Genomic DNA, 23633 nt, shown 5'->3' with positions numbered 1-23633 from the left:
CACCAGAGCATAGGGTAAGCAATAGTTAAGTGTTGGGACTAGCCCACAATGGGAAGCGTTAGTTGACAGAGTAAAGGCCACGTCTCACTAAGTGACATCGCTATCGACATCGCTGCTGAGTCACGGTTTTTGTGACGCAACAGCGATCTTGGTAGCAATGTCGCTGCGTGTGACATCCAGCAACGACCTGGCCCCTGCTGTGAGGTCGCCGGTCATTGCTGAATGTCCTGAACCATTTTTTGGTTGTTGCTCTCCCGCTGTGAAGCACACATCGCTGTGTGTGAAAGCAAGAGAGCAACGATCTAAATGTGCAGGGAGCCAGCTTCTGCAGACGCTGGTAACCAAAGTATACATCGGGTAACCAAGCAAAGAGCTTTGCTTGGTTACCCGATATTTACCTTGGTTACCAGCGTCCGCAGCTTCTAGAAGCCCGCTCCCTGCACACGTAGCCAAGGTACACATCGGGTAACTATAAGCAAAGCGCTTTGCTTAGTAACCCGATGTGTACTATGGTTACGAAGCACAGCGTCGTTACACGGGTCGCTGGTGGCTGATCTCGGACCGCTGTGGAGATCTGCCTGTTTGACAGCTCACCAGCGACCATGTAGCGACGCTCCAGCGATCCCTGCCAGGTCAGATCGCTGATGGGATCGCTGGAGCGTCGCTTAGTGTGACAGTACATTAAGAGACACCTCTCTCTTCTTTCTATCTATTTTATCTATCTATCAATTATCCTATCCTATCCTATTTTGTTTCTCCTGTAAAAAACACATTTAACAAAAACGCAGACAAAAAATGATGCTTTTTACTGCTTTTTTTGTCAAACGCAGTGTTTACAGTTGGCAAACTCTGGCAGAGGGTGCAGTTTTGTTGTCAAGCCAGAACTGCAGCATGTGCATATACCCTAAAGGCGGCATTACACGCAATGATTTATCGTGCGATCGCACGAGCGATTGCACCCACCCCCGTCGTATGTGCGTCACGGGCAATTAATTGCCCGTGTCGTACAAAGTCGTTAAACCCCCGTCACACGCACTTACCTCCCTAACGACGTCGCTCTGGGCGGCGAATATCCTCTTCCTGAAGGGGGAGGGATGTTTGGCGTCACAGCGACGTCACACAGCTATCGCACAATAGAAGCGGAGGGGCGGAGATGAGCAGGACGTAAACATCCCGCCCACCTCCTTCCTTCCTCATTGCCGGCGGGACACAGGTAAGTTGTTGTTTGTCGTTCCCGGGGTGTCACACGTAGCGATGTGTGCTACCACGGGAACGATGAACAACTGGCGCGCAGATTGAGGAACGACATTATGAAAATGAACGACGTGTCAACGAGCAACAATAAGGTGAGTATTTTTGGTTGTTAACAGTCATTCAGAGGTGTCACACAGTACGACATCTCTAACGATGCCGGATGTGCGTCACGAATTCCGTGACCCCGACAACATATCGCACGATATATCGTACCGTGTAACGCCGACTTAAGAGTGCAAGGCTCTGCTCTCACCATGATGATCCTAGACGTGGAACTGCTGCAAGGGAAAGTGACTATCATGAGTTGTGTCGTACTGGAACTCACAGGACCAGTAAGACCTGAAGCAACCCAGCGGGAACTAGGACTGTGTCTGATATGCTTTGTAGAACTGTAACGTGCTGGAAGATACAGTGGTGTGAAAAAGTGTTTGCCCCCTTTCTGATTTCTTATTCTTTTGCATGTTTGTCACACTTAAATGTTTCAGATAACCAAACAAATTTCAATATTAGACAAAGATAACACAAGTAAACACAAAATGCAGTTTATAAATGAAGGTCTTTATTACTAAGGGAAAAAGAAATCCACACCTACCGAGCCTCATGTGAAAAAGTGATTGCCCCCCTCTTAAAACATAAATTAACTTTGGGAAGATGAGTTCCATTTCACTAACCACACCTAGGCCTGATTACTGCCAAACCTGTTCTCAATCAAGAAATCACTTAAATAGGACCTGCCTGACAAAGTGAAGTAGACAAATGATCCACAAAAGCTAGACATCATGCTGCTGTCATGCTTTTGGGTATGACAATCATAGAAAAATTTCCGGCACTTTCTAATCTCATAGTTTGAACTGGTGCATACTGAACATGACATGCAATATCCAAAATAGCAGTTGCACTCAAGTAAAAGGTAGGAAAAAAAAAAAAGTATGTAGATGGTGAACATTGGAATATGAATCTGCATTAGTGCCAAGAAAACTTTAATTTTTTTTTTTTAAAGATATGAGTTACTTATCAAATAAAGGTGGCCAAATTTACTTGTGCCTAGACACCACGTCAAGGTGTAACTCTCATCTGAGTCTACTCTAATTTCTATGCCTCTCTTGTCCAAACTGATCTTTTATATGGGCAAGAATAGAACCTGCAAAAGGAAAATGAAAACACCTGAAATATGAATGTTAGATCGGAGTGTTGGTGGGAATGTATGTAGAACTTGGAGATAGCGACTATGGTGTGGCCGAAGATGGCTCTGAGCATAGGCTCTAAGGCTATGTGCGCACTAGTGCGTTTTACCCGCGGATTTGCCACGGAAATTTCTTGAGAAATGTCTGCAATCTTTGTGCAGACATTTCCCAGCAAATCCTATGTGAAAAAAAAAATAGCTGTGCGCACACTGCGGATTTTTCTCAAGAAATTTCCTTGAGAAGAATTTCTTGAGAAAATTTCTTGAGAAAATGAGCATGTCAATTCTTTTCCGCAGGTACCCTGCGGATTTCGGCAGTACAGCCTGCAAAATCCGCAGGGAACAACCTGCGGGAAAATCGCGGCAAATTCGCGGCTAATCTGCGGCAAATCCGCATGCGGATTTACTGTGGATTTGGTGCAGATTTTTTCCGGGGGTCCGGAAATCTTCCACTCCCAGAAGTTTCTCAAGAAATTTTCTTGAGAAACTTCACAGTTCTAGTGCGCACAAAGCCTAAGATGGTGGAAGCTGTGCAGCTCCAAAAGAGAACTCCGCCCATCATAAGCATTGGAGAAGTAGAAGGGCATGAAAATGTGGCCAACCCTCAAGATGCTATGCCCATCGAAAGAAGTGCCACACCTGGAGATGCCAATCCATGGCGATGAGTGTCCACCCCATCGGATGAAGCGGAAGGACAAGGTCCAGCCGATGCATATTAACAGCATGGAACGGGCAGACACCTGGAGATAATAGGAAGGGCAGCCGGAAGACTCTGAGGCGGAATTGTACAACTGGTTGCTGAGGGGTGCGCAGGATAGCGTCATTTTGTGAAAGAAAGTCGGAGAAACAGCTCAGCCGTGAGATGTTGCACTGGGGGACACCGGTGACTGCAGTCGGGCCCGACCGTCTCACTGAGGGGTGAGGAGGATATGGGACAGGTCGACCCCATGTAGGGAGCTGGAGTTTATCTTGAATGTCTGCCATGTAGTGGAGCTCTCAGGCAGGATCAGGAGAAGGGACGCCACTGTGTTCTCCAGCCTGGTCACAGGAAGAAAACTGTAGAGCCAAGGACTCTGGCAGCCAGGCCCATTAGCCGTCAAGGTAACGGGTTTATCTTAACTGGTGTGTGACTGAAGTTGGTCCAACTGAGCAATTATCCCGTAGCATCTGAGAGGGCAGCCTCTGCTCTGACCATGGTGATGGGACCCCTGATCCTCACCCATCTTAGGAGACTAGACGTGGAGACGCTGCCAGGGAGGGTGACCATCACAGGTGGTACCACTGGGCTGGAACTCAGAGGACCAGTAAGATCCGAAGCATCCCAATGGGAATTCTGTCTGATCATGCCTTGTCCAGCTGTAATGTAGTGGGAGATATGGGCACTATCTGGAGTGTGCTGATGACGCAGAGGATGAAGAGGTGTTTGGAGCTGTTGGCCTCTTTATGAGACGTCGTCCAGTCCGGGCCAGCCGACATCAGTGGCGGTATGCGGCCTGCAGGGGGGTTCCCAGCCTACACCCCCCGCCAGGACCAGTCCTTCCATGCAGTGTGCCGGGGCCTCAGGAGCCTATCCATCACCCATGAATACAGCTCCGACACTCTACAGGTCCTGCCAGTGTCGGTCAGGGGCGGACATAGCATTGGTGCAGCCGCACCGGGGCCCAGGAGGTAAGGGGCCATTTCTACATTTAAAACAGGTGGAATTGTGCATTTTCATGAGCTATTGGACTACAAAGGGCCCATATACTGTTCTTGCACAAGGAACCTTTTCTGTCTGTGTTCTCTAGTGGTCACATAGCCCCAGCACACAGCCATGGTCGCCTGTCACCGCTGCCTGCAGCTCACACAGCTGAGTACAGAGCCGGGCACTCGCCGTCCGCACAGCGCCGCGGCTCAGCTTCTATTACCGCCACCACCTCACTCACTATTCCAATCCTGGCTGTCAGCGCAGACCTGCCGCGCATGCGCGCACACAGGGAGGCGGGCCCTGCACACAGCCAGGAGCACCTCTCAGACTGCGGAGACTGGGCGTGACGTAACCACAGCGGGCGGGGCTAATTTCAAAACCAAGAGCCAAGATGGCGGAGAGAGGATCGCTGAGGAATCGGAATCGGTTTGATTCGGACAGAAATTGGGAAATGAATCACGTTAACGAGCCAGGTAATGGGCGTACGTGTAGAGAATGACGGGGACGTGGACGAGGACGGGCGGAGAGATGACGGCGGCGGCTGCACGGTGCGCGCGGCTGTGACGTTACTTGGCGACCATAGCGGGTTTGAGGGGGTTAAGAGAGCGCGCGGGGGTCTGTGGTGTCACGTGACACGAGCAGTGTATATAACGTGTGTACATGTCTGTGTGCGGTCATTAGGGGCCGTGTGCCCCCGCCTGTCTCACCTGCGGTGCCCTCCACACACCGTCATGGCTGCCCACCATATGGTATTGTGTACACCGGGGTCTGCTGCCCCCTCACTGCGGGTATAAGGCCCGGACCCCGTCACTATGGGGGCAGGACTGCTGCCCGCGAGTCCCGTGCTGGTACACGTTGGGCTGTGATGGAGGAACCGTATTTTACTTCATTTACTGGTTTATGTCTAGAAAAAAAAAAATGAAAGTAATAACTTGGAGGCTGGTGTGTGGAGCTGCTTCACCCGTCAGCATGGGGGAACAGCTGAGTCATGTCTGACAGGTCGGTTGCTAGGGATACATTGCCTAACAACCAGCTCTTCCATAGGTATTGAGCTGCAGGTGCCATTAAAGGGAAACTGTCAACTGAAATTTCGCTATTAAACTAAGATTCCCCTTCTGCAGCTCCTGGGCTGCATTCTAGAAAGGTTCATCTTGCTACTGGCCCCCCTTTCAGACCTAAATAAACACTGTATAAAATCTTACCTTTTGGTATGCTAATGAGCTTTTCTGGCCACGAGGGCGGGCTGTATTGCGTCCGTTATTCCCCCTCCTGCCGCTGTTCACTGTCCCCCAGTGTTGATTGACAGATGACACCGCCGCTCTCATGTTACTCAGTGCTCCTGAAGTCTCGCACATGCCCAGTGGCAGTATCGCGGAACTGAGCACTGTTCAAAGCAACGGTAATCGTGATGCGCAGGCGCGAGATTATGGGCAGGTACTAGGATGACGCTAGTGATGACAATGTCATCCTAGTACCCGCCCATAATCTCGCGCCTGCGCAATACAATCACCGGCGCTCGCTATTTGAACAGTGCTCAGTCCCGCGATACTGCCACTGGGCATGCGCAAGACTTCAGGAGCAACATGAGAGCGGCGGCGTCATCTGTCAATCAACACTGGGGGACAGCGAACAGCGGCAGGTGGGGGAATAACGGACGCAATACAGCCCGCCCTCGTGGCCAGAAAACCTCATTAGCATACCAAAAGGTAAGATTTTATAAAGTTGTTATTTAGGTATGAAAGGGGGGCCAGTAGCAAGAGGAACCTTTCTAGAATGCAGCCCAGGAGCTGCAGAAGGGGATTCTTTTAGTTTAATAGCGAAAATTCAGGTGACAGGTTCCCTTTAACAAGTGAGACTGATTACTCTGCAGACCTATAGGGTGCATTGTGGGGGGGGGGGGGTAACCCCCATTATTATGGACCCCAGTGCAGCCTGAGACTTATGCTCTATTTACTACACTCCGGATGTATGGAAGACCGACTAGCAATGATGGGACAGCTCAAGCAATAAGATGATTGTTCTGTCCATAAAACCGATTTTCGGCAGCACGTCCTGGTTACATCGGGCAATGTGCTGCCAATAACTATTCTTATAACTGTATAAAGGTCACATCGCCCAACGAACGAGTGTTTCGCACGTTTACAGCAAAGAAACATCCCCTGCTATTATCATTTTGTCTGAATAGCCCATAATACGGCATACAAGAATAAAAATGTATGTCTGAATGCAGCCTTACACTGACTGACGTTGACCACACTGGTGTAATGCTAATTAGGGGGCAATACTTGTTGCCTGAGGCCGCAGCCTCCATGATGCCAGCTGTGCTCCCGGGCTGCAGGACGTCTCCATGACACTGATCTGCATTGCCAGATGCAGCGCTCAGATGAGTGGTGCTGATTTTGGAAAATTCCCATTTTTTTCAATCTCATACACCTCTTTAAAGGGAACCTGTAATGTCTTAAGACACTATTTACTGCAGGATATAATGAGTAATCTGCATGTAAATAGCATTAAAAACCTGCCTCTTTATCAGAGCAGCAGCCACAGGGAGAAAATTAAATTAATTCTCCCTGCAGCCCATTGGTTACATTCATTGGGGTGGTGCAGGGAGCGGATACTTCTCACCACAGAGTGGGCCTCATTGTAATTATGGCACGGTCATTGACAGCCTGGTCCACACATACACACTGCAGAGCTGGCTGTCAAAGTGCCGTGGGGTAGCCGCAGGGAGAATATAAGTTAATTTTCTCCCTGTAGCCACCGTTCTGGAAATAGGCCAAACATGATTTTAGTGCTATTTACCCTGATCTGCAAGTAAATAGGTTTCTGGACTAGACATGTTCCCTGTAAAGAGAAACCTGATATGAGATATGTTGTCCAATCCACGGGCAGCAAGTATCGGACACTGGCTGTATCAACTCAGCCAGGTGTGTTTGACTGTGGAATTCAGAGAAGAACATTTCTTAAAAGCTAGACGCTCATATAGGCAGAAACCTGTCCGTCTCTGGCAGCGTGCGGGGAGAAGCTGCCGGGCACCCACCTGTACGACTGGTGTAAAGCACAGCTCGGTCCCTGGTGGCTATTAGAAGTGTGGTGCCGTTCCAGAGATGGATATACTTGGCTGGGACATTACATCCAGTGCCTGATACATGGTGACCACGGATTGGGCAGTAAATGTCAAATGTTGGGTTTCCTTTTAAGCCGTCCATACACATAAGGTCACCGACGGACAGATTCTTGGTCACCTGATGGCCACTTTTCAGGTTGCCCTGTAAACATGTTTCAGTCCCAGTATGCATATTGATTTCTATATTTAGAGTGGGATAAGTAGTTGACACACCACTTGTCCCATGGGGTAAAAATGATCTGACACTGTAAAAATATATAAATATTATAAGGCATAAACTGTGCAGAAAAAAACAGAGAAATTGTCACTTTAATTCAGATTTATTTTTTTCCCAACTAAATCCTGTTCTGAGGATTTTCAGGGTAAAGTTTCTTTCCTTTGTGCTGTTAAGTTGGCACCATATAAATAAAAGATTATCGCCATCCTGTGCTACAAAATCTACCGTATACAGCTCCGGCTCCCAAGCACTTGTGTTCTGGAGAGCAGAGGGGTGGCTCAGTCCTAAATCCACTGACTTGTCAGCCGGTGGGATAACTGTGACAGCTGCAGCCGCCTGCCGCTGACCCGGGGTTGTCCTCCCTGGTTTGCCATATGTTGCTGTCTGTAGTAACCCGGCTGTTCTTGGAGTGTGGGCGCACACTTGTTTGTAGCTTTGTGTTCTGATGTTAGTAATTGATTGTAGTGCAGGAAAGGTGAGCCGGCAACTATTGGGAAGTGTGGCCTCCAGACTCCATTACCCTGCTAGCCCATCAGCAGTACATGATGCCAAAGTTGTGCGTGTGCAATTAGGAAATAATTGCACAGAAAGTACAAGAGTGGTATAATGTAGCACTACAAAGGCAAGATCATTATTGAAGGAATAATATATTGATGTCCTTACTTCAAGGAGCTTTTTTTTTTTTTTTTGCTTATGATTTAAAGGGAACCAATCACCAGGATTTTCCTATATAACCTAAAGCCAGTGCTGGCACTCTCAGGCTGATTCTATACATACCTGTAGCGGTCAGCTCGGATGTTCAGGTTTTGAAATCCAAGAAAGAGAAAGTAAAGTTTATAAAAACACCAGCTTGTTGAGTGACAGCAGCTGAGGGGCAGCATAGTAGCAGGGGGGAGGGTTATTCATAATTATCCCCTCCCACTGTTAGGATTAGCATATTAAGTATTATACAATCAATTTGATTTTTCCCTAGCAGGACCTGTGGTGATGCCATACCCATGTGACCAGAATAAGCGGGGCTTCAGCCAATAGAAAATGTTGCTTCCTGGTATCAGCTTTGTTGGCTGAGGCCCCTCCCCTTCTGGTCACATGGGTATGACCTCACACAGGTCCTGCTAGTGAAAAATTAAATTGATAGAATTAGCATAAGTATTATACAAACAGGGGGAGGGGATAACTATGAATACCCGCCTCCCGCTATTATCTGATCCTCAGCTGCTGTCACTTATGAAGCTGCTGATTTTATAAACTTTACTTTCTTTGATTTAAAAACCTAAACATCCGAGATGACCACTACAGGAATGTATAGAATCAGCCTGGTAGTGCCAGTATAGCACTGGCTTTAGGTTATATACGAAAATCCTGATGATTGGTTCCCTTTAATATTGTGTTTTGTGCTATTTTACTATATTAATACTAGTAGTATCACAAGCTTTGGGCCATAAGCTTGTTATACTTATGTATAGATACATTTTAAAAGAAAACTGGATGAATACTTGCATTTTGGTCATATATTAGAGGCTTCTTTTTACGGGATCCACTCAATGTAGATTTGGTGTATTTCAGATATGACAAGTGTGCTAGATGTATGGATCCATCTACCCAATGATGTAGAACGCTCTTGGATTGAGCTATGAGGGGTTGTGTAAGGGTATGTGCACTGTCACGTCGTTTTCAGGGGGATTCCACCTAGAACAGGCCTGGAAAACCGTTAATTAAAGGAGTTGTCCACTATTTAAACATTGATAACGTATCCTAAGGATAGGCCACCGATGTCTGATCTGCTAGGGTCCGACACTTGGCATCCCGCCGATCAGCTGCTTCTATTTCCGGCGGAAATGCTCCGTTCTGGAGCTGCCCAGTCTTCTGATAGTGGCCGGGTACTGCAAATCCACATTCTATTGAGTTGAATGAGAGGCGGATGTGCAGTACCCAACTGTGGTCGCTATCAGAAGATGGAGCAGCTTTGAAACAAAGGACATCCGGCCGCCGCTGGCACCTAAAACAGCTGATCGGCAGTGGTGTGGTGTGTCGTATTAGACATCGAAGGCCTATCCTAAGGGCTACTTTGCACGCTGCGACATCGCTAGCCGATGATAGCGATGCCGAGCGCGATAGTACCCGCCCCTGTCGCACATGCGATATCTTGTGATAGCTGCCATAGTGAACATTATCGCTACGGCAGCTTCACACGGACTTACCTGCCCTGCGACGTCGCTCTGGCCGGTGACCCTCCTCCTTCCTAAGGGGGCGGGTCGTGCAGCGTCACAGCGACGGCAGGCGGCCAATGGAAGCAGAGGGGCGGAGATGAGCCGGACGTAAATATCCCGCCCACCTCCTTCCTTCCTTACGCATAGCCGGTGGAGGCAGGTAAGGAGATGTTCCTCGTTCCTGCGGCTTCATACACCGCGATGTGTGCTGCCGCAGGAACGAGGAACAACATCGTATCTCCTATTGGTGCGACATTATGGAAATGTCCAACGCTACACAAATCGCCGATTTTCAACGCTTTTGCGATCATTTATCGGTGCATCTAGGATTTACACGTTGCAACGTCGTTACTGGCGCCGGATGTGCGTCACTTTAGATTTGACCCAGACGAGATCGCAGTAGCGATGTCGCAACGTGCAAAGTACCCCTAAGGATCGCCCATCAAAGTTAATGTAGTGGACAACCTCTTTAAATGTAAAAATGAATGAAGCATGCACAGCAATATAAAAGTCTTGCTGCCCATATGTTCTGTTCTTTGTAAAGTCTTTGAGAGCCACTTGGAAGCCACCAGTATCATTTGTATAAAAATGTCAGTGACAAAATTGCCGCAAGACATAATGAAAATGACGTCAAAGTAGACGCTTCTGTACAAACACCGGCGTTTCCTGATGCATCCAACATATCTCATCAATGTAGAATTTTATTTTTGGAAGTTGGTTCAGAAATATTCATGCCAAATAAAAATGCACACCTGCTGTTAACCATTTTTGTATTGTTGTTGGTCAAAATGTAGCATTAAAAGGTGCCTTATTAAAACCAGAGTGGAGGGAAACAAATTATCACTGGATCCTTCTCCAAAAGCCATGTTGATAGTCTAATATAATTAGTAATGACTCTACATTTTGTCCTTTATTGTTTTATTCACGTGGTCAAAATTGTTGGTCCCCCTCGTTTATTGAAAGAAAACCTACAATGGTCACAAAAATAACTTGAATCTGCCAAAAGTAATAATAAATTAAAAAATCTATGTAAATGAACAAATAAAAGTCAGACATTGCTTTTCAACCATGTTTCCACAGAATTTACAAAAAATAATAATCAATAATAATAATAACACTGTTAATAATATTATTGAATAATACTCAATAATAATAATAACACTGTTCCTACTGTGAAACATGAAGGAGGCTCTGTTATGTTCTAGGGCTGCTTTGCTGCATTTGGCACAGGGTGTCTTGAATCTGTGCAATGTACAATTAAAGCTCAAGACTATCAAGGGATTCTAGAGAGAAATTTGCTGCCCAGTGTCAGAAAGTTTGGTTTCATTTGCATTGGTCTTGCAACAAGATAATGACCCAAAACACACGGCTAAGAACACCCAAGAATGGCTAAAGGCCCAGTCACACTAAACAACTTACCAGCGATCCCAACAATGATACAACCTGATAGGGATCGCTGGTAAGTTGCTAGTAGGTCGCTGGTGAGATGTCACACTAAGCGACGCTCCAGCGATCCCACCAGCAACCTGACCTGGCAGGGATCGCTGGAGCGTCGCTACACGTGGAAGCATGCTGCTCTTGGTAACTAAGGTAAATATCGGGTAACCAACCCGATATTTACCTTGGTTACCAGCGCACACCGCTTAGCGCTGGCTCCCTGCACACCTTGCCACAGTACATATCGGGTTAATTACCCGATGTGTACTCTGCTACGTGTGCAGGCAGCAGGCAGCCGGCGTCTGCGGACGCTGGTAACCACGGTAAACATCGGGTAACCAAGAAGCCGTTCCCTTGGTTACCCGATATTTACCTTCGTTACCAGCGTCCGCCGCTCTCACACTGCCAGTGCCGGCTCCCTGCTGCCTGCACCCCTAGCCACAGTACACATCAGGTTACCCGATGTGTACTCCAGCTACGTGTGCAGGGAACAGGGAGCCGGCACTGACAGCTGAGAGCGATACCCGATATTTACATTGGTTACCAGCGTCCGCAGAAGCCGGCTCCTGCTTCCTGCACATTTAGTTGTTGCTCTGTCGCTGTCACAAACAGCGATGTGCGCTTCACAGCGGGAGAGCAACAACTAAAAAATGGTCCAGGACATTCAGCAACAACCAACGAACTCACAGCAGGGGCCAGGTTGTTGCTGGGTGTCACACACAGCAACATCGCGGGCAACATCGCTGCTACGTCACAAAAGTCGTGCCTCAGCAGCGATGTTGCTAGCGATGTTGCTTAGTGTGACAGTACCTTTTAAGGTCGTTGGACTAAAGCCCTGTGGATAAACATCCTATTATCTGTGGCCTTCCCAGCGCCTCTTGGTTTAGTTGGCCCTCAGAGTCATTACATAGAGACCTGATGCATACATGATGATGAGGAGATTTAGAAATCACTAAAAGGAATATGTCTGCAGAATTTTGCTATGCAATCTGAGAGCAGAATAATGTATTGTCTGAGATCCTGATCACAGCTATGTGTCGCTAACTAGTCCGCATGTTGTTGTTTTGATGTAATCACTTTTCCTACTGCAGATGTAGTAGTTCTCTGAATACTGAGCTCTCTATTACACCACCCCACCACTGGAAGTTTTTTGTGTACACTGTGCATAGGTTGAAAGCTGCCAATCAGTAGTGGTGGCGGGGTTACACAGAGCACTTGACTAATGGCTCATTCAGATTACCGTTCCGTTTGTCCTGTTCAGTTCCTTTTTTTTTTTTTTTTTTTTTTTTTTTTTGCGGCCCTACTGACAGGACCATAATTTGAATGTCTTTTGTGTAGGATCGGATGGCACACGGAAGCACTTCTGTGTGCCATCAGTTCCTACAAAAAACACCCCGGATGCTGTATGTGTGTTCCGTTATTATGGAATCGTTTCCGCGATTGCTCGCACTGCAGTGTGTCAACGTTTGCCCTCACAGCAGTGCGAGCAGCTGCGGGGATAACTAGCGCTGACATCAGAAAGTTAGCTAAGTTCGTTACCTGCGGTCTTGAAGTCCACTGCACTCCTGACGTCAGCGCTTGTCACTGACTTCCATGCCCTCCGTGTTCTCACATCATCTCGCAAGGGGCCCAAGACTGTGACTAGCGGTGACGTCACCAGCAACGCGGGACAATGGAAGCCAGTGATGAGCGCTGACGTCAGGAGTGCAGCAGACTTCATCACCACAGATAATGATCTCATCTAACCTCCTGAAGTCAGCATTCTTCATCCCCTGCAGTGACCTGGGCTGACCTATTGAAGTTAGCTCAGGTCACTGCACTGCTCTCCCAGCCAATGGGGAGCATTCTGTTCTTCATTGAGTGGGACAGCGAGTATGGATCGTCGTGGGACCCCCTTATTGGATTATGCCGGACCTGGATTTGATTGTTCTTTCCTATTTGGTGATAGAGGGAATGTGTTGGGAAGGATTTTTTCAAATAAAATTTTTTTTTTTTTTATTTTTATTATTACTGACCAGGTTTGTGATGTCTGCTATCTGATAGATGCTGTGAAATTTCTAACCCCAGGGCTTGATGCCAGGTGACATTACACAGCTGGTATCAACTACATATATTACCCCGTTTGCCACCGCACCAGTGTAACGCAATGAGCTGGTGTGAAGCCTCAGGATTGGCACATCTAATGGATGACCTGCGAAGGTAAAGCTGACAGCTGTGGACTGGTATTCTCAGCTAGGGAGGTCAATGGTTATTGGAAACTACCCAGCCTAAAAATATCAGGACGCAGCCGCCCCAGAAGTAGCGCATCCATTAGATGCGCCAATCCTGGTGCTTCGCCTCCAGCTCATCCCGTTGCAATGGCAAACGGGGTAATATATGGGGTTGATACCAGCTGTGAAATGTCACCTGGGGTTAGTGATGTAACCTGGGGTTAGTGATGTCACGGCATATATCAGATACCCGACATCACTAACCCGGTCAGTAATAATAATAAAAAAAAAGACAAATTTTTATTTGAAAAAACCCTCCCCAACACATTCCCTCTTTCACCAATTTATAGGAAAGAACAATCAAATCCGGGTTCGGCGTAGCCGATTCCCCATTGGCTGGGATAGCAGTGCAGTGACCTGACAACATCAATAGGTCAGGTCACCGCAGGGGATGATGAGTGCTGCCATCCGTTACCTGCGGTGATGAAGTCTGCTACACTCCTGATGTCAGCGCTGACTTCCATTGTCCGCCGTGTTCACAGTGAAGTATCGCGAGCTGCTGGTGACGTCAAAGCTAGTCACAGTCTCGTGCCGCTCGCGAGACTTGATGTGAGAATGCGGTGGGCATGGTAGTCGGTGATGAGCGCTGACATCAGGAGTGCAAGTAATGATCTGATCTAACCTCTTGATCTCGGCGCTTGTCATTCCCGCAGCTGCTGACATTGCAGTGCTGACAGATGTGGACACACTACAGTGCGAGCATCCGCGGGGCTGGAGCGGGACACAGACTGCTGGGGCACGCGATGGAAGTCACATGGAAGTGCTTCCGTGCGGCTTCCGGGGATTTTGTGGACCCATTGACTTGTATTGTGTCACGGTCTGCAATTACGGAACAGAATAGGACATGTTCTATAATAACGGAACGGGCATACGGCATCCGAGTTTTTTTTGTAGGAGCTGATGCACACGGAAGTGCTTGCGTGTGCCACCCGATCCTACACAAAAGACATTGAAAAGATGGTCCGGTCAGTAGGTCCGCAAAAAAACAGGAACTGAAGAGCACAAAAGGAACAGCCATGTGAAAGAGCCCTTAATGATAAATGTGCTGATTCATGTTAGATGAATATTTCTGTAATCAACATCTAATTTCTATGTGTATTTGATATTTTGCACTTGTTTGAAGAACAAATCGAAGCTAAAAATGTCTTACCCAGAATGTGTTACCTGTTACATAAAGGGGGTTTCCAGCCCTCTTCTCTGACAGCTGATGAATAGACAGACACAAGGCTGGATTATGGTATGGTCAGTCTGCTCTGTTCAGGTGCCCATGCAGGAGATACTGCCATGTGTTGACTATGGCACTGGACATACCGCAGCAGGCGCCCAGGACTGAGCAGCTATTAATGTTGGGGCCATATATTTCCAACCCCTTTAATATCTATTTTTGTGTGGTTGACAGAAACTGTGCTCTTAATTTAGAAATAAATGTTAATAAATGTATTTGGGACAGCCCCTTTTTGGGTATATGGACATCATGATACAAAGGAAAATCCAGATTATGCAAGACTCGGGTACAATTTGCAAGTCCACACATTGCATTGTCACCCATTCATTTTGTTGGACCCCATTTTATGTGAATCTGGGAAAAGGTTCTCGTAGAAATAACAGCTGTTGTCTAGAAGGATGATTTGTGCAGTATGTCACCTTAATTCTCTGCCATGTTTAATCCGTCCTTGTATTAATGTCCTTCGGACCAAGGGAATATTTTAATGAGCAGAAGCTTGGAGAAGCATTGCAGCAAGTGCTCTATTTCACTGCAGCGACCCCACTGGATGAGCTAGGCATTACACACTGCCTGACTATTACGGGATGGGTTATGTCCTGGGTGAGAGATGCTCTTTGCAGCCATTTTCTCCCTTTGCTAATAGAAGTGGATCCTAAATGGGGAATGACTCAAAATTCCTTAAGTCTAAATGAACGTATTTGTGTTTTACGCTCCCATAATAACTGGATAAAGGTGAGAATAAAGGATGACCGCACTCTGTCCGCTGTGAAGGATTTTCTTTTATTCAAACACGTGCATAGTAGAGAGCCGGAGGCACACTGTGAGCTGGCTCCTCAAGACTGGACGACGGCCGTTTCGCCCACAAATTGGGCTTCCACGGGTCCACACAGCGGACAGAGTGCGGTCATCCTTTATTCTCACCTTTATCCATGGATTTTGTTCTATGACGAGCACCCCGCTTCTGGATTGTTGGACTTTCTAGGCTCTCCACCCGGACTCGGGCACAGGCGATACCGCAGACGTTACTGCAGGTAATGTGCAGTGGTGCAGGACTTAATTATCTCCCTTTGCTCCCATAATAACTGCCTAATCGTGTGTCGTGCTCATATCCATTATTTTCTCCTGGTTGCTGCAGAATATTTAGATGTGAAGCTCATAGGAAATTGGTGTTGACTTTCGGACTTGCGGATTTTTGTTTTCTATCTCCATTTTTAGGGTTATCCTCCTTACAAAGGTCAGGTGTTACGTCAGCTGTCTGTATGGTGTGAATCTGTAGTTCATCCAGGTAAAACAAGAGCGCATGGATGAAGCCGGATCCCTAATGTCCATACACTTTACCAAACAGGGATATACCTCCTCCTCCCAGAGAAATTCCTTAATACTGAGCAGCAGGGAGAAATGATGTCTGAGAGAAGCCGTCCATAAATACACAGAGGAATACCGGCCTCCGTGCCAAGTCAGGCCACTTGCATTTGAGTGTGCTTTTCTATGCTTACTGGGCAGGGATTCATGGTTCATGTGATTTGCTTTTTATTTACCGCCAGCGATATCCCAGAGCAGAGACGCGAGAGTCCGGGGCATGTATTAGTCACAGATTATAGGACTCCGGTGATGGTGCATGTGTTCCCTTCCCATGTTATTGACTATAGCGAAGATCCATGCAACAACTCCTCTGATATTCGGATGCCTGTAATATCACGTCTGACCAATCATTGCTTACATGATTACGGTCCCCATGTGCTGACTGCGCAGCAGGTTGTAAAAAGCCAAAAATGATGTATACCTGCCTGTTGAATGCTAACAGGCTGCCCTTGCCATCTGGCGTCTGTATACATGAGTATATACATGAGCCTGAGCTGTCCTATAATAATCCAGCACTATATGAGTAGATTATGCTGAAACTACATCATTTTATGTCTGGTTGGCGTGGTACGTGGGTACTCTATTGGGCAACTGTATTGTTTGCTTTCACTAACTTGTTTTCACTTGCAGAATTGCCTCTACCTCATACAGGAGAGGTTTGGAGCTGATATCAGCCATGTAGACTGGGCAGAATTGTAGCTTTTATAAAAAGTCGCACATCTTTCTAAGGCTAGGTTCACATTTCCGTTGTTTTAAATCCGTCAGGTCCGTCAGCAATGGATCAGTCATTTTTTAGATGGCAACTGATGCAACAGATGTGTTTTTCACAGGAATCCTGTGAAAAAACTGATCCGTTGTGTCCGTTACATCCGCTGTGCGTCCGTTTTTTGATGGATCCGTCATGATCCATTTGTGTTTGGGACAGCCCAGTGGGTATGCCAAACATGCTAGGCATGCTCAGTAGAGCATGACGGAATCCAGTGCTGTATTCCGTCGTAAGACGGATTACGACGGAATCCAGCACCATTGACATCCATTACAAGCTTGACGGATTGCAACGGATTCCTGTGCGGTGCGTTAATTTTGACGGCCCAAAAAAACGTTACATTCTGCGTTGTTTTCGCCCGGCGTTCAGTCCAAAGACAACTGACCGCGGCGCAGCGGATGCAACGCAGGGTCATCAGTCGCAATCCACCACTCATGCAAGTCTATGGGAAACAACAGAATCCGCCAAACGGATTGCTTTGTTTCCCAGAGCCGCGGATTGTGACTGATACAAATTGACGGAAATGTGAACCTAGCCTTAGTGCTCATTACTTAGCTAATTACACTCACTGTTGCAAAAAAAGCAAATTTTTTGAAGAAACTAGTGTGCTGCCACATACTGCCACAAAACTCTTGAAGTGATTATTCCAATGTTCAGGAGTTGCCTATGTGTAGAGTGGCTAATAACTTGCTGATCAATGGGGATCTGACCACTGGGACCCCCACTGATCCGGAGAAAGGAGCTCCGAAGAAACCCAACTCAGTGGCCTGGTGGCTGTTCAGACCGGATTCAGATGAATTCTCTATGGGATTGCCGGATACAGGGTTCATCCCTGACAGTTCCATAGAGAATTAAAGGAGTGGTGAAGTGTAAGAGCATAGTTTACACCTATCCTATGTGATATTGATTATACATTTCACCCCTAGAATCTTTTATTATTTATCGTCCCTGAAGTAAAAATATGAGTAAATGATTGTTTTTGCTGTGGATTTTGTTTTTGGCTCTGCAGATCTTGTGCTGCCGTTCTCCTAATCTCTACTTCAGGGTTAAGGAAAAGGAAACTTCCTGTGGGTTCTGCTTTCAGAACCTACTCCCTGAATGATTTCCTAGATAAATGTGTTTTAATAACTGTTCATAAATAACTTCTCATGCCTCCTCGTATTCTGTGACATGGGGGACTTTCATTGACCTTCATTGTCCTTGTTTTTTTTTTTGTTGTGAACGTCTCCTCCGACCTTTGTCCCTCTTTGGGGAACCTGCTGGACAGCTCCACGTTGCATTTCTTGTTTAGATGATTACAGCCCTTGTTGATCAGCTGCTTTTACAGTTTTGTTTTTGGTTTTTTCTCTCATATTTGCTGCAGTTTGTAGTGTGTAGATTTCTTTTTGAAGTATTATATTTTTATATTTTTATTTATTTATTTATTTATTTTTATATCCTGCATCAAAAAAACTCAACAGAACATTCTCTAGCATTCATTCATGGACACCTTTTAACATTTGGTTACTGTGATATGGTTTTATTGAAGAATAATATGCAAGTGTGGCTTACTGGTAAAGTCAGCCTTGTGGTAGAAATGATGGCGTGAAGCCGATGTAATCGGCACAAAATCACCGAGCCCAGCCCGCCACAATTATGTGTTCGGATTGTCACCACTGCGGCCATATCAGCAGAATCTGGGGCAGTAGCAGAGAGCTGCCATTGGAATGGTAGGGGGGTAACGACAGCTTAACCCCTTTAAAGTGAACCTGTCAGGACCAATATGCACCCAGAACCACGAGCAGTTATGGGTGCATATTGCCAATCCTTACCTAACAGTCCCAGCCTATAGTAGCATAGATAAATTTAGAAAAAGTATTTCTAAAGATCCTTTTTCATATGTTAATGAGCAAAGTGACTAGTCACAAGGGTGTTTCTTCCTGCGCTTATTTCGCTCTTAGCATGTTGGCACACCCACATGCTATTTAATGCCCATTGCCCAGCGTCCTCATTGGCATTGACGCGCGTACCTGTGTCCATTGTACTGCCTCAGAACACCGGGCTTAGGGTCAGATCACATGATCAGAAGTCCCCGGACTTTCAGTCATGCGCACCACACCAATTTGAAGCCAGGACACGTACACCTGGCTTCATAGTGCACATGAGTGTAAGTCCGGGAACTTCTGATCTTGTGCACTGAGATGAAAACTAGCGTTGGATGTGGTGACAGCAGAGAGGTGAGCGTCCATGCCTCTGATGCTGCGCATTTATTAGCATGCCGTCATGTATGTGCTTGCATGCTAAGGGGGCCAACTAGCCAAGGGAAGTAATGCCTTTGCAACTAGTCACTGGCCTCATTAGTATATCATAAAGGATCTTTATAAACCTTTCTAAAAATCTATGTATGCTACTAGAGGCTGGCACTGGTAGGCAGGGAGTAGAAATATGCACCCAAAACCGCTCTTGGTTATGGGTGCACACAGGGCATGACAGGTTCCCTTTAAGGAGCACAGCCATTACTGCTGAAGATCTTATGCACGCAATGTTAAGATCTAGTAAATCCTTTCTGGTGATCTCAATAGTCCACATCCGACGAGATCTTACATCTTAAGGATACTAGAAAATAGACCTTCAAAATAAATGGATATAGCAAGCAATCTAAAAAAGCATATAGTACATTTCTCCTTCTACTTCGTTGCTACACTGCTTTTGTTATCCTGAAAGCTGAACAGACAAATCCTGTGAGTATTGTGCTTGTGGAGTAATATATAATTCACTATTGCACATAAGGTCGGCTAGGTTCACATAGAATGTCTTTGTGATGTTTGAACTCCTGCATTTTCGGCACATCGTGCCCTCTTGAAGGGTTTGCTAGCAGTTTGAAATTAGAAGTTGTCTATTACGGAAAAAACAGATGCCTCGTCTGGGGGCAAAAATGTACAATCTTCTCATCTTAGATGAGATTATCTGGAACAATAATGCCGCCAAAGATTTGCAGCAGCAGAAAAAAAAAACAAACATAAACGGGCAACAGGATGCGACATTAAAAAATTGCATTCATGCACTTGGAAATTTACATCCTGGAAATTGACATGTGGTGTAGATTCAGAAGTCCATAGCATGTCCATATTTGTTACGGTTTGAGGACAGATTTGTTCCAGGTTTCCACTTTTGAATGTAATAGGGATGCAGAAATATAAAATCCCGGTTTCTATATTTGTCATTTTATCTCCCAAACCCCATTAGCATGGATTCCTTCCCGCAGTTCATCATGTTCACTTTGCACCAGTCACAGAAGTAATTGGGCTCTTCACTGCTTCTTGTCTTACTACCTATACCAGTGACCCTGTTCTCTCACAATTCCTCCAGTCCCTCTGAAATGCAAAGTCCTACATCTTGGCAAGAATAATGAAAAGAGCATATACAGCATGGGAGGAATAGAGCTATCCAACAGAATGTGTGAAAAAGACTTTGGTATACTAATAGATCACAGACTGAACATGAGTCAACAGTGTGATGCAGCAGCAAAAAAGGCAAACACCATTCTAGGATGTATTAACAGAAGCATACAGTCTAGATCACGTGAAGTCATTATCCCCCTTTACTCCTCTTTGGTCAGACATCATATGGAATACTGTGTCCAGTTCTCGACACCACATTTTAAAAAAGACATCAACAAACAGGAGCAAGTTCAGAGAAGAGTGACCAGAATGGTGACTGGTCTGCAATCCATGTCCTATGAGGAACGGTTACAGGATTTAGGATTGTTTAGCTTGCAAAAGAGAAGACTGAGAGGAGACTTAATAGCTGTCTACAAATATCTTAAAGGCTGTCACACTGTAGAGGGATCAGTTTTATTCTCATTTTCACAAGGAAAGACTAGAAGCAATGGGATGAAACTGATGAGGAGGAGACACAGATTAAATATTAGAAAAAACTTTTTGACAGTGATGGTGATCAATGAGTGGAACAGGCTGCCACGAGAGGTGGGGAGTTCTCCTTCAATGGAAGTCTTTAAAAAGAGGTTGAACGGACATCTGTCTGGGATGATTTAGTGAATCCTGCTTTGTGCAGGGGGTTGGACCAGATGACACAGGAGGTCCATTCCAACTCTAATATTCTATTATTCTATGATTCCCGGCCATCACTACCCACCTAACTAAAATATATCTGGCTTCCAGTCTTTATACACAAAATGCCCTTACTAAAGTGTCTAATGATTTTACTAACCGCTAAATCTACTGGTCACTACTGTCTTGTGATTCTCCTGGATTTCTCTGCAGCATTTGATATTGTGGATCACCAGCTCCTCCTCACTATGTTTAGCTCCATCAGCCTTGAGGGATACCGCTCTTCTCCTATCTGACCGCTCCTTCAGTGTATCCTTTGCTGGATCTTCTTCCTCTTCTTCTTTATTTTTTTTTTTTTCTGTACTTTTGGGGTTCCTTATGTTTCTGTCATAGGCCCCCTTATTGTTACTCTTTAGACATCCCTTATTGGACAAACCATCACTACATTTGCATTCTGTACAATCTTTGATGACACCTAATTATCTGCCTCTTCTCCTGCCTGCAAAACTACAAAATCGCAGTGATTTTCAGTCTTGATAAATTTCCCCTCTCCAATTTATCCTGAATACAACAACCGGGCTCATATGTTTGTCCAGCTGCTACACCGATGCTCCCATCCTGTGCCAGTCATTGCACTGGTTATCTACGTGCTACAGTATAAACTTATTACATATGCTCACAGTGCTACATAGCTCTACTTTACCCTCACAATCTCTACTACCCTTTCTGTGATCTCCATTTTGCTAATGATCTAAAATTAAGATCCTTCATCATTCCCACTCACGTCTCCAAGACTTTTCTCATGCTGTACATGTTCTTTGGATTGCACTACCTCAGACAATCTGTTTCTAAATTGAAGTATTCAGTTTTGAGTGTGGATAGTTTTAAGAGTCCCTTAAAAATGCATCTCTTTAGACAGGCATATTGCATCATCTCACTAACTGCTCTGTTTCGCTAAATTTTCCTCAATCTGGTTCTATCATCTTTTTCCACACTCTTCATCACTTGGTAACACTTTCTTTCTGGACATCTGCAGATACTGGCTAGTGATCACATCATGCAGTTTTATTTTAATACTCTTATTTATTACTAGAAGGTGGCCCGATTCTAACGCATCGGGTATTCTAGAATATATTGTGTAGTTAATGTATGATTTTTGTTATTTGTTTATATATATATATATATATATATATATATGTGTTGTTGTGTGTAGTTGCCAAGTGTTTGTGTAGGGCGCTGTAAATTTTCTGGGTGTTGTCTGGTTGTCTGGGTGTGAGAGCGGTGTTGTTTGTGTGTTGCGTTGTTTGTAGAGCGCTGTGTGTCTGCAGCGTTGTGTGTGTGTGTGGTGCTATGTGTTGCGTTGTGTGTTGTGGTGTTTGTGGAGCGCTGTGTGTCTGCAGCATTGTGTGTGCGTGTGGTGCTGTATGTGTTGCACGGTTTGTGTGGGTGGGTGTGTGTTTTGGGGGAGGTATGTTGTGTGTGTGTGTGTGTGTGTGTGTTTGTGTGTGTGTTGGAGTATTCCTGGAGGGAGAGGAGGATAATAGGAGGAGTAGTCCTTGGGGGAGAGGAGGATAATAGGAGGAGTAGTCCTGGGGGGAGAGGAGGATAATAGGAGGAATAGTCCTGGAGGGAGAGGAGGATAATAGGAGGAATAGTCCTGGGGGGAGAGGAGGATAATAGGAGCAATAGTCCTGGGGGGAGAGGAGGATAATAGGAGGAGTAGTCCTGGGGGGAGAGGAGGATAATAGGAGGAGTAGTCCTGGGGGGAGAGGAGGATAATAGGAGGAGTAGTCCTGGGGGGAGAGGAGGATAATAGGAGGAATAGTCCTGGAGGGAGAGGAGGATAATAGGAGGAATAGTCCTGGGGGGAGAGGAGGATAATAGGAGGAATAGTCCTGGGGGGAGAGGAGGATAATAGGAGGAATAGTCCTGGGGGGAGAGGAGGATAATAGGAGGAGTAGTCCTGGGGAGAGAGGAAGATAATAGGAGTAGTCCTGGGGGAGAGGAGTATAATAGGAGGAATAGTCCTGGGGAAGAGCCGGATAATAGGAGGAGGAGTCCTTTGGGGGAGAGGAGGATAATAGGAGGAGTAGTCCTGGGGGTGAGGAGTCTAATAGGAGGAGTAGTCCTGGGGGGAGAGGAATCTAATAAGAGGAATAGTCCTGGGGGGAGAGGAGGATAATAGGAGGAATAGTCCTGGGGGGAGAGGAGGATAATAGGAGGAGTAGTCCTGGGGGGAGAGGAGGATAATAGGAGGAGTAGTCCTGGGGGGAGAGGAGGATAATAGGAGGAATAGTCCTGGAGGGAGAGGAGGATAATAGGAGGAATAGTCCTGGGGGGAGAGGAGGATAATAGGAGGAATAGTCCTGGGGGGAGAGGAGGATAATAGGAGGAATAGTCCTGGGGGGAGAGGAGGATAATAGGAGGAATAGTCCTGGGGGGAGAGGAGGATAATAGGAGGAGTAGTCCTGGGGGGAGAGGAGGAGAATAGGAGGCGTAGTCCTGGAGGTGAGTATAATAGGAGGAGTAGTCCAGGGGGGAGAGGAGTATAATAGGGGGAGTAGTCCTGGGGGGAGAAGAGGATAATAGGAGGAGTAGTCCTAGGGGGAGAGGAGGATAATAGGAGGAGTAGTCCTGGGGGGAGAGGAGGATAATAGGAGGAGTAGTCCTGGAGGTGAGGAGTATAATAGGGGGAGTAGTCCTGGGGGGAGAGGAGGATAATAGGAGGAGGAGTCCTGAGGGGAGAGGAATCTAATGGGAGGAGTATTCCTGGGGGGAGAAGAGGATAATAGGAGGAGTATTCCTGGGGGGACAGGAGGATAATAGGAGGAGTAGTCCTGGGGGGA

At 46.3% G+C, this 23633-nt stretch overlaps 1 protein-coding gene across 2 annotated transcripts in view; it reads left to right on the top strand.

Annotated features, from left to right (window-relative positions):
- Positions 1-4467: 4467 nt before the first annotated feature.
- Positions 4468-23633, top strand: part of ATL2 (atlastin GTPase 2) — a 95708-nt gene continuing 76542 nt past the window's right edge. The window contains exon 1 of one of the 2 annotated variants that reach the window (XM_075339424.1): positions 4468-4597. In XM_075339424.1, coding sequence (XP_075195539.1) covers positions 4516-4597 — 82 coding nt within the window. In that variant the 5' untranslated portion in view covers positions 4468-4515. The remainder of the gene's footprint in view (positions 4598-23633) is intronic. The other variant, XM_075339425.1, reaches the window with a different exon arrangement.

This window comes from Anomaloglossus baeobatrachus, chromosome 3 (genome assembly GCF_048569485.1).
Source record: "Anomaloglossus baeobatrachus isolate aAnoBae1 chromosome 3, aAnoBae1.hap1, whole genome shotgun sequence".
NCBI classification, from domain to species: Eukaryota; Metazoa; Chordata; class Amphibia; order Anura; family Aromobatidae; genus Anomaloglossus; species Anomaloglossus baeobatrachus.
This window is presented reverse-complemented; position numbering and strand designations above follow the sequence as displayed.